This window comes from Buteo buteo, chromosome 17 (assembly GCF_964188355.1).
Source record: "Buteo buteo chromosome 17, bButBut1.hap1.1, whole genome shotgun sequence".
In the NCBI taxonomy this organism is placed as follows: domain Eukaryota; kingdom Metazoa; phylum Chordata; class Aves; order Accipitriformes; family Accipitridae; genus Buteo; species Buteo buteo.
In genome coordinates this window covers 6,577,034-6,590,982 of record NC_134187.1, presented here as the reverse complement: position 1 = coordinate 6,590,982, position 13,949 = coordinate 6,577,034, and the positions used below count along the sequence as shown (strand labels likewise).

Below are 13,949 nucleotides of genomic sequence, written 5' to 3'. Positions count from 1 at the left end.
TGCTTACGATGTTTATTTTAGTAAATTAGGCGCAGCAAGGTCCCAGGCAGAGGTACAGCTACTCCATTATGTATTTTCTTAACTTGCTAGATTGCTCACTCATACTGTTTGGGCCCAGGCCAACTATTTTCTCCCCCAAAATTTCCAGGAGCAGTTTACGAGTTAGCACAGACAAAAGACTACTCTCAATAGGCAGTTAGGGTACCCTGTTCTGGAGGGTCAGAGGATTGAACACCACCAGCATGTCTAGAATGACCCTGGGTCTGTTTATTTTACTAGTATAGGGGTAGCCTTTATGAAGGAGGATTAAGCTCCAGGCAAGTTGCACACATGTGATGTACTGTTATCTTCTGTTCCAGTCCTTGGTCAAAAGTCCTGACGCAAAAGCACGCCTACCTAGATACCTTGAAGAGCTTAAGAACAAGACAGAAAGTCAGCAAAACATAATAAACACTTCTCCTGCAAACCTAGGTGCAATTGTTACCATCCTGTATACGGTGTCCTCTATCCCAGCACGTGCAGAGGAGTCCATAATTGAAGTAAGGTTTTATTTTAAGTCTTACCTATACTTATCAATCCCTTTGGCCCCTTTTGTCACAGGGGATGACATTCTCCCTGAAGCAGTTTCACAGCTAGTTAGGGTCAGGAACAGGAAAGTATTGAGGGAATGAGATGAAATGACAGCAAAGATGAAACGACAGCAAAGATACAGAAGAGTTTATGAAAAGTCAAAATGATGAAGACAAGGAGTCTATGCATGAAAAAGAGGCTGCTGTATGCTTAGCAACTAGAAATGTTCTAGGGACCCCCAAATGTCTCTAGCATTCTAATACAGAGGAAAAGGACAAGGAATGATGGATGAAAAATTGGACATGAGCCTGCAATGTGCGCTTGCAGCTCAGAAAGCCAATAGTATCCTGGGCTGCAGAAAAAGAAGCGTGGCCAGCAGGTCAAGGGAGGTGATATTCCCCCTCTACTCTGCTCTGGTGAGACCCCAGCTGGAGTACTGCATCCAGCTCTGGGGTCCTCAGCACAAGAAAGACAGAGACCTGTTGGAGCGGGTCCAGAGGAGGGTCACGAAAATGGTCAGAGGGCTGGAACACCTCTGCTATGAGGAAAGGCTGGGAGAGTTGGGGTTGTTCAGCCTAGAGAAGAGAAGGCTCCAGGGAAACCTTATTTCAGCCTTTCAATACTTAAAGGGGGCTTACAGGAAAGTCAGAGAAAGACTTTTTATTAGACCCTGTAGTGACAGGACAGGGGGCAAGAGTTTTAAACTGAAAGAGGGTAGATTTAGGTTGGACATAAGGAAAAAAAATCTTTATGATGAGCGTGGTGAGATACTGGAACAGGTTGCCCAGAGAAGTTGTGGATGTCCATCATTGGAAGTGTTCAAGGTCAGGTTGGATGTCCCTGCCCATGACAGGGCAGTTGGACTAGATGATCTTTAAATATCAAAACCATTCTGTGATTCTATGATTAGAAGCAGGAATAGAAAAAATGGTTGAAATAAGGATAGGGAGAGTAAATTCCAGGGTCCATGATCAAGCAAGGACAATCAATTAGATCTTACAACAAATGAATAACAAAACAAATCTTAGAAATTCTTGGAAACCTTGATTGTGAGGTATAGAGGAAAAGCACCGCTCTTCTGAGCAGAAAAGTGCAAAGAGCCTTGGTGTTTTGTAGCTGGAAAACCCTACATGAGAGAGAGAGAGAAATCAAAGATAGCACAAAGGCTGAGAAAGAAGGGAAAGAAGGCTGGAGAAGAAAAAATACTAAGTAATATGTAAAAAAAAAAAGCCACACAGCTCCACTTTTGGAAACCTTAAGTTGTAAATAGAGCATGCAGAGGGTTAACAACTGAAGGTTTCATATGGATTGAGAAAAATAAGAAAATACTGGGCTTTTTCAAAAGGCAATTCTAGGACCACGCACAAATTACCATCAGAAACAACAGCAATTTGTATGGGATTTCAGTAACAGCATTATTCTGTTGTTGTTCCAGAATTTCCTCTCCACAGTGGACTTTATTGTTGCTGATTCCACAACTGGAGTTTGGGAAGACCTGAATAAAGAGGACATACTCAAAAGTTCTCGGTTACTGCAGTCGGTAGATAAATTTGCCCAGCTCCTCCAACCAGTTAATAATAACATTCCTTTTGTCTTTGCAAACTCCCTTCAGCTACAAGGTATAGCGGTCACAGAAAATAACAACTTTTGTTATAAAAAGAGCTTCAGCAGTACAGAAAATCTCACAGCTAGTGTGTTCATTGGTGAAAATGAGATACAGACTCTACCCCAAAATTCAACCGTTGTCAGTGTGATGTACTCAACACTTGGAAATATTCTGCCCCAGAATGGGACCAACTATGTGAACAGCTTACTGATAACAACAACTGTGAGCAGCAACAGAAGTCAGAAGTTCAATATTAATATGACATTTGCAAAGAAAAACTCATCTCTAAAGATGCCCCAATGTGTCTTTTGGAACTTCACACTGAACGAACATAGGGCGGGCTGGGATACTTATGGTTGCACACCCACAGAGAGAGAAGATTCTGTCACTTGCTACTGCAGTCACTTGACATCATTCTCCATTCTGATGTCACCTGATAAATCCCCCCAGGTAATCTTTGAAGATTATATTACCTACATTGGCTTGGCCATTTCAATCTTGAGTTTGGTGGCCTGCATTATAATTGAATCCTTAGTCTGGAAATACGTGACAAACAACACAACCTCCTATATGCGCCACATCTGTATACTCAACATAGCTACATCACTCTTGATTGCTGACATTTGGTTCATTGTCACTGCCTCCATCAATGACCAAAACCAACAGATGAGCAAAGGCGTCTGTTTTGTGGCCACCTTTTTCATCCATTTATTCTACCTGTGTGTCTTTTTCTGGATGCTCAGCCTGGGCCTCATTCTTTTCTACAGACTGGTCTTCATCCTACATAACACAAGCAAGACCGCTCAGAAAGCGGTGGCATTCTGCCTGGGATACGGGTGCCCCTTTGTCATTGCAGTCATCACCATCGCTGTCACACTGCCAAGGAACAGTTACACCAGAAACGATGTCTGTTGGCTCAACTGGAAGGACAGCAAAGCTCTCTTGGCCTTCGTCATACCTGCCCTGATCATTGTGGCCACAAATTTGTTCATCACTGCAGTTGTTATAATAAAAATACTGAGGCCAACTATAGGGGATAGGTCAAACAAGCAGGAGAGGAACTCGTTGTTTCAGATTGGCAAAAGTGTGGCCATCCTGACACCACTGTTAGGCCTCACCTGGGGATTTGGCCTTGCCACCATCGTCAAAAACAGCCATCGAGCTTTCCACATCCTCTTTTGTCTGCTCAATGCTCTGCAGGTAAGTTACACATATATATGGGTTTTTTTCCTCTATGACCGTTTAACATGTAGGGACGTTCTTGCAATGCCGTGCTTTGAGGGGAACAAAAACAGCTTGGGAAAGCTCAAGTTGCCTTACACATCCTTATTGCCAAAGGGCTCTTTGGGAAACCCGTTCCAAGAATTCAGCAGTATTTCGTATTCTCAGCTGCTTCAACAGATGGGCCTTATAGGTAAAGCTGACATAAAGATAAGTTCCAACTTTGCCAATAGCTTTGGGTAGAACTTCATTCCTGAAGATCAGGAAAATAGCCCTATTCTGTTCAGGTGGGCAGGCTTCAGCACGTCCGGTCTCATTTACAGTGCTTCTAGAGGCATCATGTTATGCTCTTGTGGGTTCAGGTAATGAGGGAGTATAAACAACATGAAAGTCACCAAGAACAGCTGAGTAGTACTAATAATAAAGAGAGGAATTGACCAAAATACAAATGATTGAGAGTTTTCAGTCAGTATGATTTTTACAACATGTCTAGGTGGCCAGTAGGATCCCAATACAATGGGATTTCTTAAGGACACAATAGTTACGTCTACTCTGTCTCTTAAGAATGGCATCAAAATTCTACGCTTCAGACCAAACTCCCTTACCTTTTATATTGTGAACCTGCTAGCTTATCTGGGGAGCATAGGCAGGGCATGTCTTCCATACACAAAGGTCCCTCCTTCCAAATATGTTTAGTGCTAGCCAACTAGTTGTGTCACTTTTGTAGACCAGATATAGACACAGTCTAAATAGGCCGGGCCTGGAGATCTCCTACCACATCAGCAGCCCGTTATGTGAGACACTGTCAGAAAAATGCCCTCTGTCAAAGAGTTCCAATAGTCAGCATGGACAGTGTTTGAGATAATTACGAGGTACTGCAATTAAAAGGTTGTTGTCATCAAACTGCATGTAATTATCTGTCTCCTAGGGGTTATTCATTCTGGTGTTTGGGACTCTCTGGGACAAGAAGGTAAGAATTGAAACTATTTCTTGTATTATGTGAAAATACTGTTGGAATTTGAGCATAGTTCCTGTATTTACTGATTGATTTTTTTTTTTTAAACAAATAGATACAAGAAGCCCTGCTGAAGAGGAATTCAATGTCCAAATGGAGTTCACAGCAAACAAAGGTTAGAACCTCAGCCTAAGAATGTATTTCAGTTACTGCTGAATAATCTAACATTCTCCCAGCAAAGAATAAATAAAGCAAGATCGAAGTTTTTGATCAAACTTTTTAGATGTGATTCATTTACCTTCTTCCTCTACCACCTTATAAATGACAATGCACAAAACTGCCTAATTTCCCCCACCATGGTACAATCTAATGAACAGAGAGGGACTCAACAGATAAAGAAGTGTTTTCCATACTTTTTTTTTTTTAACAAATCTTTTGGAGGAATCCTATTAAATTCTCAAACCACTCCAGAACTGAAAAAGAAACTTCATTTTAGCAGAAAAACGTTTCTTCCTTCCATCTGGACTGTAGAGTGTTGTGTTCCAATGCCCTCTAGTGTGTCAAGTTAAATTTGCCGCTGATTATCTCAGGCTGTTGGCCTTCAACGACCATCCCCAAGCATATAAATCTTAGCTTTTCTGGCTACCTCAATGGATATACTCCCATAGATAAGGGACCAGAACTCTGTACTGTCTCATATGACAGGCTGTGGGGCCTAAGCCATTTTCCCTGGCCAACAGTTAGAGACAGGCTGTTTGTGTCCTGTAGTTTCTTTTAAGGTTGATCTCCTTCATCACCATCATAAACACGCAAACACGTGAACCTGATGCCTCACAAACATCTAGCTTGTCCTTCTGTGGATTGCCTGCTTGTACTACTGAACCACATCTTATTGTAGCCTTTTTTCTCCCCCTCAATGTGGCTACAAAGAAAGTTCTAGGCTTGTGATACAAACCAATTTTCTGTCTTACAGTCAAGCTCCCTGATCCTGGTGACACCAATGCTTGCCATGAGCTATCCATTTTCAAGAACCTTTAACAACTTATGTGGGAAAACAGGTATGTGACAAGAGATCTTTCCTACTGAAGCACAAACAAGGTTTTGCCTGCATTCTCACTCTCAGGGTCTGTCTGTCCTGATATCTCTCAATCTATTTGTCTATCCATACATCCATAGATGGCATTTAATCTTCTAATACAAAGGAACTGTATGTAATTGGAATCACTAGCATAATTGCTCATGATTGTAGCATAATGCTAGGAGCGTAATTGTCTAACACTAAAACAAGTATTGGATGGTGGCATGTCTCACCAATTCTAACACTCACTAACTGAGCTTTGTTTTGAGCTTGATAATATCATGACACACTGCTTCTCAGTTCATTTACTGTTCAGGTACTCTTCACCACCTTGGGGCTGTATCTCTTCAAAGGTTCTCTGGCTTGTCATTCTATGGATGTCACCATTTTGGTTGTGACTTTATTTTGCAAGAAGTATTGCTGAAAATATGAGTAATTTCATTCCTAAGTGTGTAATCTTTGCATCCAACCATTTCTCAGAGAAGATAGTGACATTTGGTCAAAGTGGGATATGAAGGAGCTTAATGTAGGCAAGCAACTGCTTTTTAAGAGTGTGTTTATTAGATGCTAACGGAACAAGAAGTTGGTCTCTGACTCTGCTACAGTAAGTTTACATGAGTACACTAGCCAGACACAGAAGGCTGCCACCACAAGGATGAAACATGCCCACAACTGCTTCCCATGCTGCCACCACCTGAAACTCCCATATTATTAGCACTCTCTTCCACACTCTGTTTTTGGGCACTGTGCACCTGGGTCTTAGTTTAGAGCCTTGTGGTCGCAAAAGGGAGGGAGCTGGGATTCATCTCAAGAGCATGTGTTCCAGATTGCATCCCCGTGCTCAAGGAGGACCACTAAGTCCCTCCCTTTGTGTGAGGAAATTACTACCCTATGGCATGATCGTCTGGTCAAGCTGACATATCCCGGCTGTCTCACCAAACACAAGGTTGACTTCTGTGGTTGCTGGTATTGCTGTAATCCAGCTAGTATCAGGGCTGCAGACCAAGTCAAAGCCACCTGGGTCATCAGGACGGGTCTAACTGTCCTTTGCAATGCCAACATATCCCAGGCTATCTGTCCTTATGTCTAACCACTATGCTTTGTTTTACAGGAAAATACAGAGTATCTTCTTCAGAGCCATCCAGCTCTTCCTCTGAAAACACTTCCAAGTCATATTCTTTGCTTAACTGAGGCACTGCAAATGCTAAATTATGTAACTCTGAAAGGACCTCTGCCCTTTCCAAGACACACACGAAAAGTACCTGTGAGTCATCAAGAAGTGAACTGCTTCATTTTGACTAAACTGTGCCTTGGTGCATTCTTCTGGAATAATCATTTCTGGTTAATGTGTAAGGCAGGGAAGCTTTGAGATGTGGAATTTTACAGGGACTGCCAATCCCAGAAGAGATGAGAAGATGTTTCAAACTTGGAAGGATTTGAACGCCTTCAAGTGCTGGAAAAGAGACTGGAAGTGAAGAATTCTCAGCCTTTAAGAGGGTGCTTAGCACTATGCAGTACTGAGCCATGAATTGCAGTGCTATACACAGCTGTTGTCCAGTGGTTTTACTATTTCCCCTATCAACTGTCTGAATGATTCCAAAGGCCTGTGTAGATACACAAGTACCTCATAGCTTCTCTCTTGCCCTCGTGTTAGAGTCTGGAAAGGCCATAGTGTATAGTGCTCTCCACTTTCTATTTAAGACTTTCTGGAACCAAAGATTCACAACTGAGAAGGTCCATTTCAGATCTTCACTTTTGACTTAGATAAAATGAAGACCGTGATGATTCCTGCATGGTCTTCTTTCAGATGGAATGTACTGAAAGCCCCATGTGGCATTCTTTTTTTGAAGAAAAGGAAGCTTTATATCCTTAACTATCACTGTCCCTCCCTTGATATGTAACGTGGTAAGACAGAGATGGTTGCTGCCCTTTACTACAGAGGGGACTGCATTTATTTAATGCATAGTAGCATTAAGTATGCAAGGAGTCTCTTGTGTAAAGTCTATGTTTGGGTCTCTTCTCAGAGGAGAATCACACTTGAAGGGCTCAGAGAGTCAACTCTGCAGTGAATATAAACCACTATGTGCCAGGCAGGATGAAAGGTTTTATATAAATTATTGCTCTAATACTACATTTGTGGAATTAGTTATTTCCGAGCCGTATACCTTTAAAGGCAGTACTCCTGTCTTAAGCAAAGGGCTATGAGACAGCCTGCAAAGTATTTACAGCACACACAAATATTACAAAACTTAATATAAAATATGATAGATGGAATCATGAAGATTTAGATGTGAGGCCAATATCAAATACTGCTGTCAGGTGGTACAGCCCCAGTTGGTTGTTGGGGAATCAGGCCTATATTTACCAGTGGTGAACCTGTTACCAGGACTTTGGGATGAACTGGGGTGGGAAACTGATGCCTACAATTACAGGCATGTGTGATGGTTTAGTATGGGCAGGTAGTGATGACTGAAGACAATAAACAAGCATCAGTCAAATGTATTATTTATATTGAAAGCAATTTCTTTTTGCATGGAGATGTAAATATAACACTAGAACTAGAACACAGTTAGAGATTAAGAAATATTTGAAAATCTAGAATCTCTTTGAACTGCGTGGCCAGTGGAAACTTGAAAATCAGACCTTCGCACATGATACCAACCAAAGTTTGCCTTTGGACAGCCATTTGGTCTAACTCTCTGTGGAAGTAGCTTGTGCAATATTGACCTGCTGCAGAACCATCCGTTCCCACTGAATTAGAATAGGCTTTACTATAAAGTATGAGTCCCTGTAGACAGCACAGTCCCACCACACCTTATCTCTGCAGACATTTCATCTGCGGTTTCACCACACCTCCCACTTTAGCTAAGCCTGGGTCTCGACTGTATGTTAATGAGAAATCAGGATGTGATGCCGAGCTGTCTGGCACTAAAGGGCCATCTCTGGGTGGATCTTCAAAGGCAAGGTCCTTGCCAGTCTTAGGAAAGCCATGACAATTCATGAAAGAGAAGCAGCTAAGAAATGAACTCTGCCAGTCTTAAAGACTTGGGGCCAAGGCTTCACTTGTATTTATACACACATCAGGATAAAAGGGGAGAGAAGAAAAAGTAGAAGGGAGTGCTGAATGGAGGAAGAAGGGGGAACACAAGGCAGCAACCACACTATACCCCTCCCACCCATGCCTAGGAGCAAGAACAAGGTCTTTGGCACAGGCAAGGTAGGCAGTGGGCTCACCAAAACCTTGCTCCCCTCAGGAGTTTTGCCTTTTGGACAGCTGACTTTTTTTTTTGTCAGCTGGCCCAGTCTTTCCCTTTGTCCTGATCAAAGCCCAAATCCTTCCATTCACCCCCCTTCCTGAAGTCAGGGCTGTCACAGGGCTTGTTTCATGATGATGGCTGTCATTCGTGTACCTCCCTCTGCTTAACTGCAAGGCACTAAGTTAAAGCACATTGCAACAAAAACCTACAGTTGCTGAACAACTCTTACATGTGCTTCAAGCCCAGATTTCACCCTTCATCCCTTAAAGACTTTGAGAACCTTCGATACAAACAATGCAAAGAGCCCAGGACCATTTTAACAACACTACAGTGGCCAGTGAAAATCAATGTGCCCCAGAACTAGGGTTTACAGGCGTGCAGTTCTGATAGCTTTTCTTTAGACCATGAATCCAATTATGCTCTTATCTCTGATGTTTTCATGGCTCAGCAGTCTGGCCAGCATGTTTACTTCTTATACTGTCCCAGGAAACACGTTCAGACAACAGCTGCATTTTGGAAAAGTCAAGTTAAGCAAGAATAAAAAGTCGTCCCTGTGGCCCATGTACAAAGTGCCCAATATGTAAGTGTATTGGGTCTGGCTGAGATGGAGTTAATTCTCCCCATAGCAGCCCTCATAGTGCTGTGCTCAATACAGTAAGGTATGTCCAACTGTCTGTTTCCTTGTAGACACTGTGACCTCAGTTTGGTTTTGTTAATCCCATGAGCGGAAGAAATGAGGTCCATTTCTTACAGGCTTGTGTCCCGTACCCACCAACCTTCTTCCCTTTCCAATCACCCGAGTTTCCATGGTCTTCTTCACATACCCAGTCCTCACATACCTCTGTCGCCCACAATTAGGGCCTCCCTAAACCTCCCCCCCCCATACACACAGTGCTTTCTGCCCATGTAACCTCCCTCACCCGCGCTGCTGCCGGCAGCTGGTAGGAAACTGGGTGTGCTGTGGGGAGGGCAGAGCCACAGAGGTGACGAAGGTCTAGCTGGGGCTCACCAGGGGCTAGCACGGTCACGTTCTGCCCATCCCTCTCTCGGTGGCAGCTCTAACAAGCTCTACCAACCATCAATAGTTGACATATACTTGTTCTTGCAGAGAACTTCTCTGAGGCTTTTGGTCCTCAAGAGCTAACAGGGTTCAATGCTGTTGAGAAGACATGGGGCTGACAGGCAGACTCGCTCAGGGACCATGTCATTTCCTTAGTACTTTCCCATTAGAAAACCAAGGATAAAGCATACGATACAATCTACACCAAATCTAGGATCAATTCTTCTAATTTACACTCTTTCCGACTTCTTTTCAGCTTTTTCCTTGGGATAAGTAACGCTAATCTTCCCACGGCCTCTTCTTGGATCACTCCTCCCTTTTTCCCACCTCTTTGCAGGATAACGAACGGTGTACACCTCAGCACGTTGGTTTGTTGGTTTTTTATTGGGTGGGAAGGAGGCTTTCCCTTCCAACCCACGCTGCGCCGCGGGCTGGCCCAGGCCTCTTGCTCCCTTCCCTGTGTGGCAGCCCCCCTGCCACGGCTGCAGCCTTTCCCAGGTGATAAATAAAACAGCCATGTGGGCCAAATGAGAGCTCGCAGCATTTTTTCCGCTTGCTGCCTGGCAGGAGCAATGACTCAAAGCCATGCTCTCAGGAGAGGGTCCTGGTTGCCCCTGTTCCAGCACTGCTGCCAGCGTTGCCCGAATCTTTTAGCCTATGCTGTGCCCAAAGCCAGGCAAGCCAGGGTAGAAAAGAAGGAGTCTGTCCGCAGCCCTCCCTGCAGCAGCGATGGCCAGCCAGCCCTCCAGTGACAGCCTCTGCCTAACTGGGCGTCTGCACCAGCCACCACACTGGGAAGGATGAGGTGTCTTGATAACAGCAAAGAAAATAGGCATCCATGAGGACCGACTAGCTCCAGTCCCAGCCTTGGAGGAGGAAACCACCACAGAAGAGCCGGCCCACTGGGATGCTCTGAAGCGTTAGAAAGAGGCTCCACTGCTTACACCAGCAGAAGATCTGGCAGTGGGGTGGGGGAGCAGAGAGATGTGGGGTTGTTTGTGAGCACCCAAGTCATTTGGATGAACTCTGCACCGCCCCAGAAATCACTGCAGAAATATTTTCTACCCTTCTACCCCATGGAGTCTGGGCTACAGATCTTGTTTTGCCCTGGCTGAGTAGGTGAATGAGGCAGGTTCACACCCTTCAATGACACCATCACTGATTAGAAAACCCACAAGAGATAGGGCAGGCACCTTCCTTGAGAGTAACTGCTGTGACAGCTCTTCCTAGGGGACATCCTAAGCTTGGGGCTGGGAACTGGCAAATCTACACTTGCTTCTCTGCTCAGCCAGCCTGAGCTGTGCCTTTCACATCTCTTCCCTGTAGCCAAGAGCTACAAGCAATGCTGACAACACTTGGTGGCACCGAAGGATCTTCTGTAGGTTACACGGATCTTTTGCAGGATGTGGTGCCTGCCTTCCCGATGATCCAGGTCTCCAGTCTCCGTTACCTTGGACCACTGTTGCTTCCAGTTCAGTGCTGTGAGATAAAATAAGTGGGTAAGGCAGGCAAGGTATCAGCAGCTGCAAACCCATGCCAGGGTTGCAGTTCTGTAACCCAGCTCCATCACCCGTACAGGCCTGGGGCACACAAACAAGACTGATGTTCTGTACTGAAAGCCTGTGGGTGGAGGTTAGAAAGGGATTTGTCATCCCACAACAGAATCCTCACTTCTCGTGCAAGTTAAGAAAAGGACAATTAGAAACACAGTTCTTTGCTTTTAGGAAAACAAATCCCCTATGAATAGGAAACAAAGACCTACACATGCTTTGGCCACGAGCAAAAACCACCAACACTTCAGCTACTGTTTATATTTGCACACAAAGCAAATTTTTTCCTTCATGCAACACAAGTATAAAAAAAAATCTCATCTACAGTTTCCAAAAAACACTTCTCTAGAGAAATTCCAGATGGCAGGTCAGGCTTATTATAGTCCTCCTCCTGGGGGTTCAGATTTATGGGACCTTCCTAGAACTGACCTGGTATTCAGAGGCACAGACAAAACAAGGTCTCAGGCTGGAAACTACAGTTAGTCAATGCTTCTGGGCATCTTCAGTGCAGGTCTATTTAAGGAACCTAAATATAGATTTTAAGAGCCTTAGAAACTCATGCTTTCAATATTCTGCTCCAATGACTGTGGCAAAGCTGCCTTTATTAGACATGATATTTAAGAGAGCCAAGAGAGGCTGTCAGCTACATCCTATAGTGATGAACACAGCAAGTATACGAGTTAATTGTAATGCAGACACACTGGAGAGAGGAACTATCTAAAACTACAGTGCTTAGCAGCTGACTTTTCCTAAGCTTGCAGCTCATGGGATGAGTGCAGCATTTGCACTTGGGAAACAATTTACACCCTGATGATTACTTTTATTTGAACTCCAGGAGTTCCAGAACACTGCACTTCACCTGTGGCCATGGCAACTCTTATCCATTCCCATGGTGCTTGCCGGGATCAACTCAGAAGCAGGAGAAGCCAAAGATATGAACCGTGAGCCTACATTAAAAATGGCTGAGTTAACCCAGCTTGGAAACCAACACAGGAAAGACCAAGCTGCTCTCTGAGGCTGTCCTTCTTTTTGTGAGATGATTTTCCCCAACAGCAGTGAAACAAGTAGTTGGCCCAGCAACAACTGTAGTTGATTTTGCTGCTCTATTCAGAGCTTTATCCAGCATTGATCGGTGGCATGTCTTGCCCACAATAGCCTTGCTCTTTTGCTAGTAAGTAACCAAGTGTCCATTTTCAAGCAACACCAACTGCCCAAAATGGATTTTGCCACTAGTACAGAGAAATCCTGTATCCTGGAGACGTAGACCCTAGGAAATGAAGGAGAGAGCAGTGATGCTTAGCTGCAAAGATCCTGGTAACTGTCTACGAAATTAAGTTGAACAATGTTTAGGGGATATTTGGAGCACTTCTTGTGGATGATAGAGTATCCCAGTGTACCCAGTACGAAGCCCAATGGGTAGTAAAACAAAGCACTTTGATTGGGAAACGAGTAAGAGCAACGAAGTAAGCAGGCTCTGAAGAGGTTCTTTTGGGCTTCTCCTTTGGAAAGGGGCAGATACTGGAATATTTGTAGAGAGTGACTGCAGCTATACTCTTCAGGTGTTTTTTCTGCACTGATGTGGTGTTCTGAACTGTTACTCTCAGGATGAGGAGCTAGTGGGGCTAAGGTCTTGCCGAGGGGCAACTAGGATGCATTCTTCCTCCAGTGCAAAAGCTCAAAGTGTCATCCAAAGGGAGCAGGGCCAGTCCCTCTCATCTTTCCCAACCATCACATTCTGCTGCCAGCAGGCTCTGAAGATGAATGAGAGCAGGGCAAAACCACCTTCCTGATGTGGGGAGAAGAAATCCTTCCAGAAGGTCCCAGATCCAGCAGGACATGAAGGAGCATCCAGCAGATCCCAGCAAAGCCCTGCAAGGGGGCAGGACATGTCCCAGACATGGACTGGACAGGGGGGTTCTCTTTCCTGGAGGAGAGCAGCTCCACCTCCTTCTCTTGGGGCTGGGGACAGAATTTTATTCCCAGGTGTCAATAGGGAGCCAGACCATCAAGCAGGACCCAAGTGCACCCAGTATCACCTGCTGGGACATCCTCTGTGACTAGACACCATCACAAGTTCCCCTGGCAGAGCGGAGTCAGTGTGTGGTTTGGCAGGGGGTGAAGACCTGGGGTCTGTCTACACAAGTAAACTGAACAGTGGCAGAGCCTACACATGTTTTTGGAGTGAGTGGTGACAACTTGCAGTCTTATTCTTGTGTCCTTTTACTCTAGGGACACCAAAATTATATGCAGGATAACACTTAACTAGGACTTGCCTGGATCCTATCTGTCTTTGGCTTCTCTGTCTCACACATTAACTAGCAAGCTGCAACGTGTAATTTTATTAATCTTTGTAGAACTCTTGTCTTTCATTCCATAAACCTGCGTAATTTATAAGCTTGTCAACTTGGGTGGGAGACTCCTTTGACCCAAAAAGGAGTCCCCTAATCCAGCTGTGTCGTGGTTTAACCCCAGCCAGCAACCAAGCACCACGTAGCCGCTCACTCACTCCCCCCCCACCCAGTGGGATGGGGGAGAAAATCAGGAAAAGTAAAACCCCTGGGTTGAGATAAGAACAGTTTAATAGAACAGAAAAGAAGAAACTAATAATGATAATGATAACACTAATAAAATGACAACAGTAGTAATAAAAGG

The 13,949-nt window shown here is 44.4% G+C and overlaps 1 protein-coding gene across 3 annotated transcripts in view; it reads left to right on the top strand.

Moving 5' to 3' along the window:
* Window positions 1–8,147, top strand: part of ADGRF5 (adhesion G protein-coupled receptor F5) — a 45,692-nt gene extending 37,545 nt beyond the window's left edge. For 2 of the 3 annotated variants that reach the window (XM_075049005.1, XM_075049004.1), the window contains 6 exons: window positions 360–539; window positions 2,006–3,376; window positions 4,326–4,367; window positions 4,468–4,527; window positions 5,326–5,410; window positions 6,542–8,147. In XM_075049005.1, coding sequence (XP_074905106.1) covers window positions 360–539; window positions 2,006–3,376; window positions 4,326–4,367; window positions 4,468–4,527; window positions 5,326–5,410; window positions 6,542–6,621 — 1,818 coding nt within the window. In that variant the 3' untranslated portion in view covers window positions 6,622–8,147. The remainder of the gene's footprint in view (window positions 1–359; window positions 540–2,005; window positions 3,377–4,325; window positions 4,368–4,467; window positions 4,528–5,325; window positions 5,411–6,541) is intronic. The other variant, XM_075049006.1, reaches the window with a different exon arrangement.
* Window positions 8,148–13,949: the final 5,802 nt, after the last annotated feature.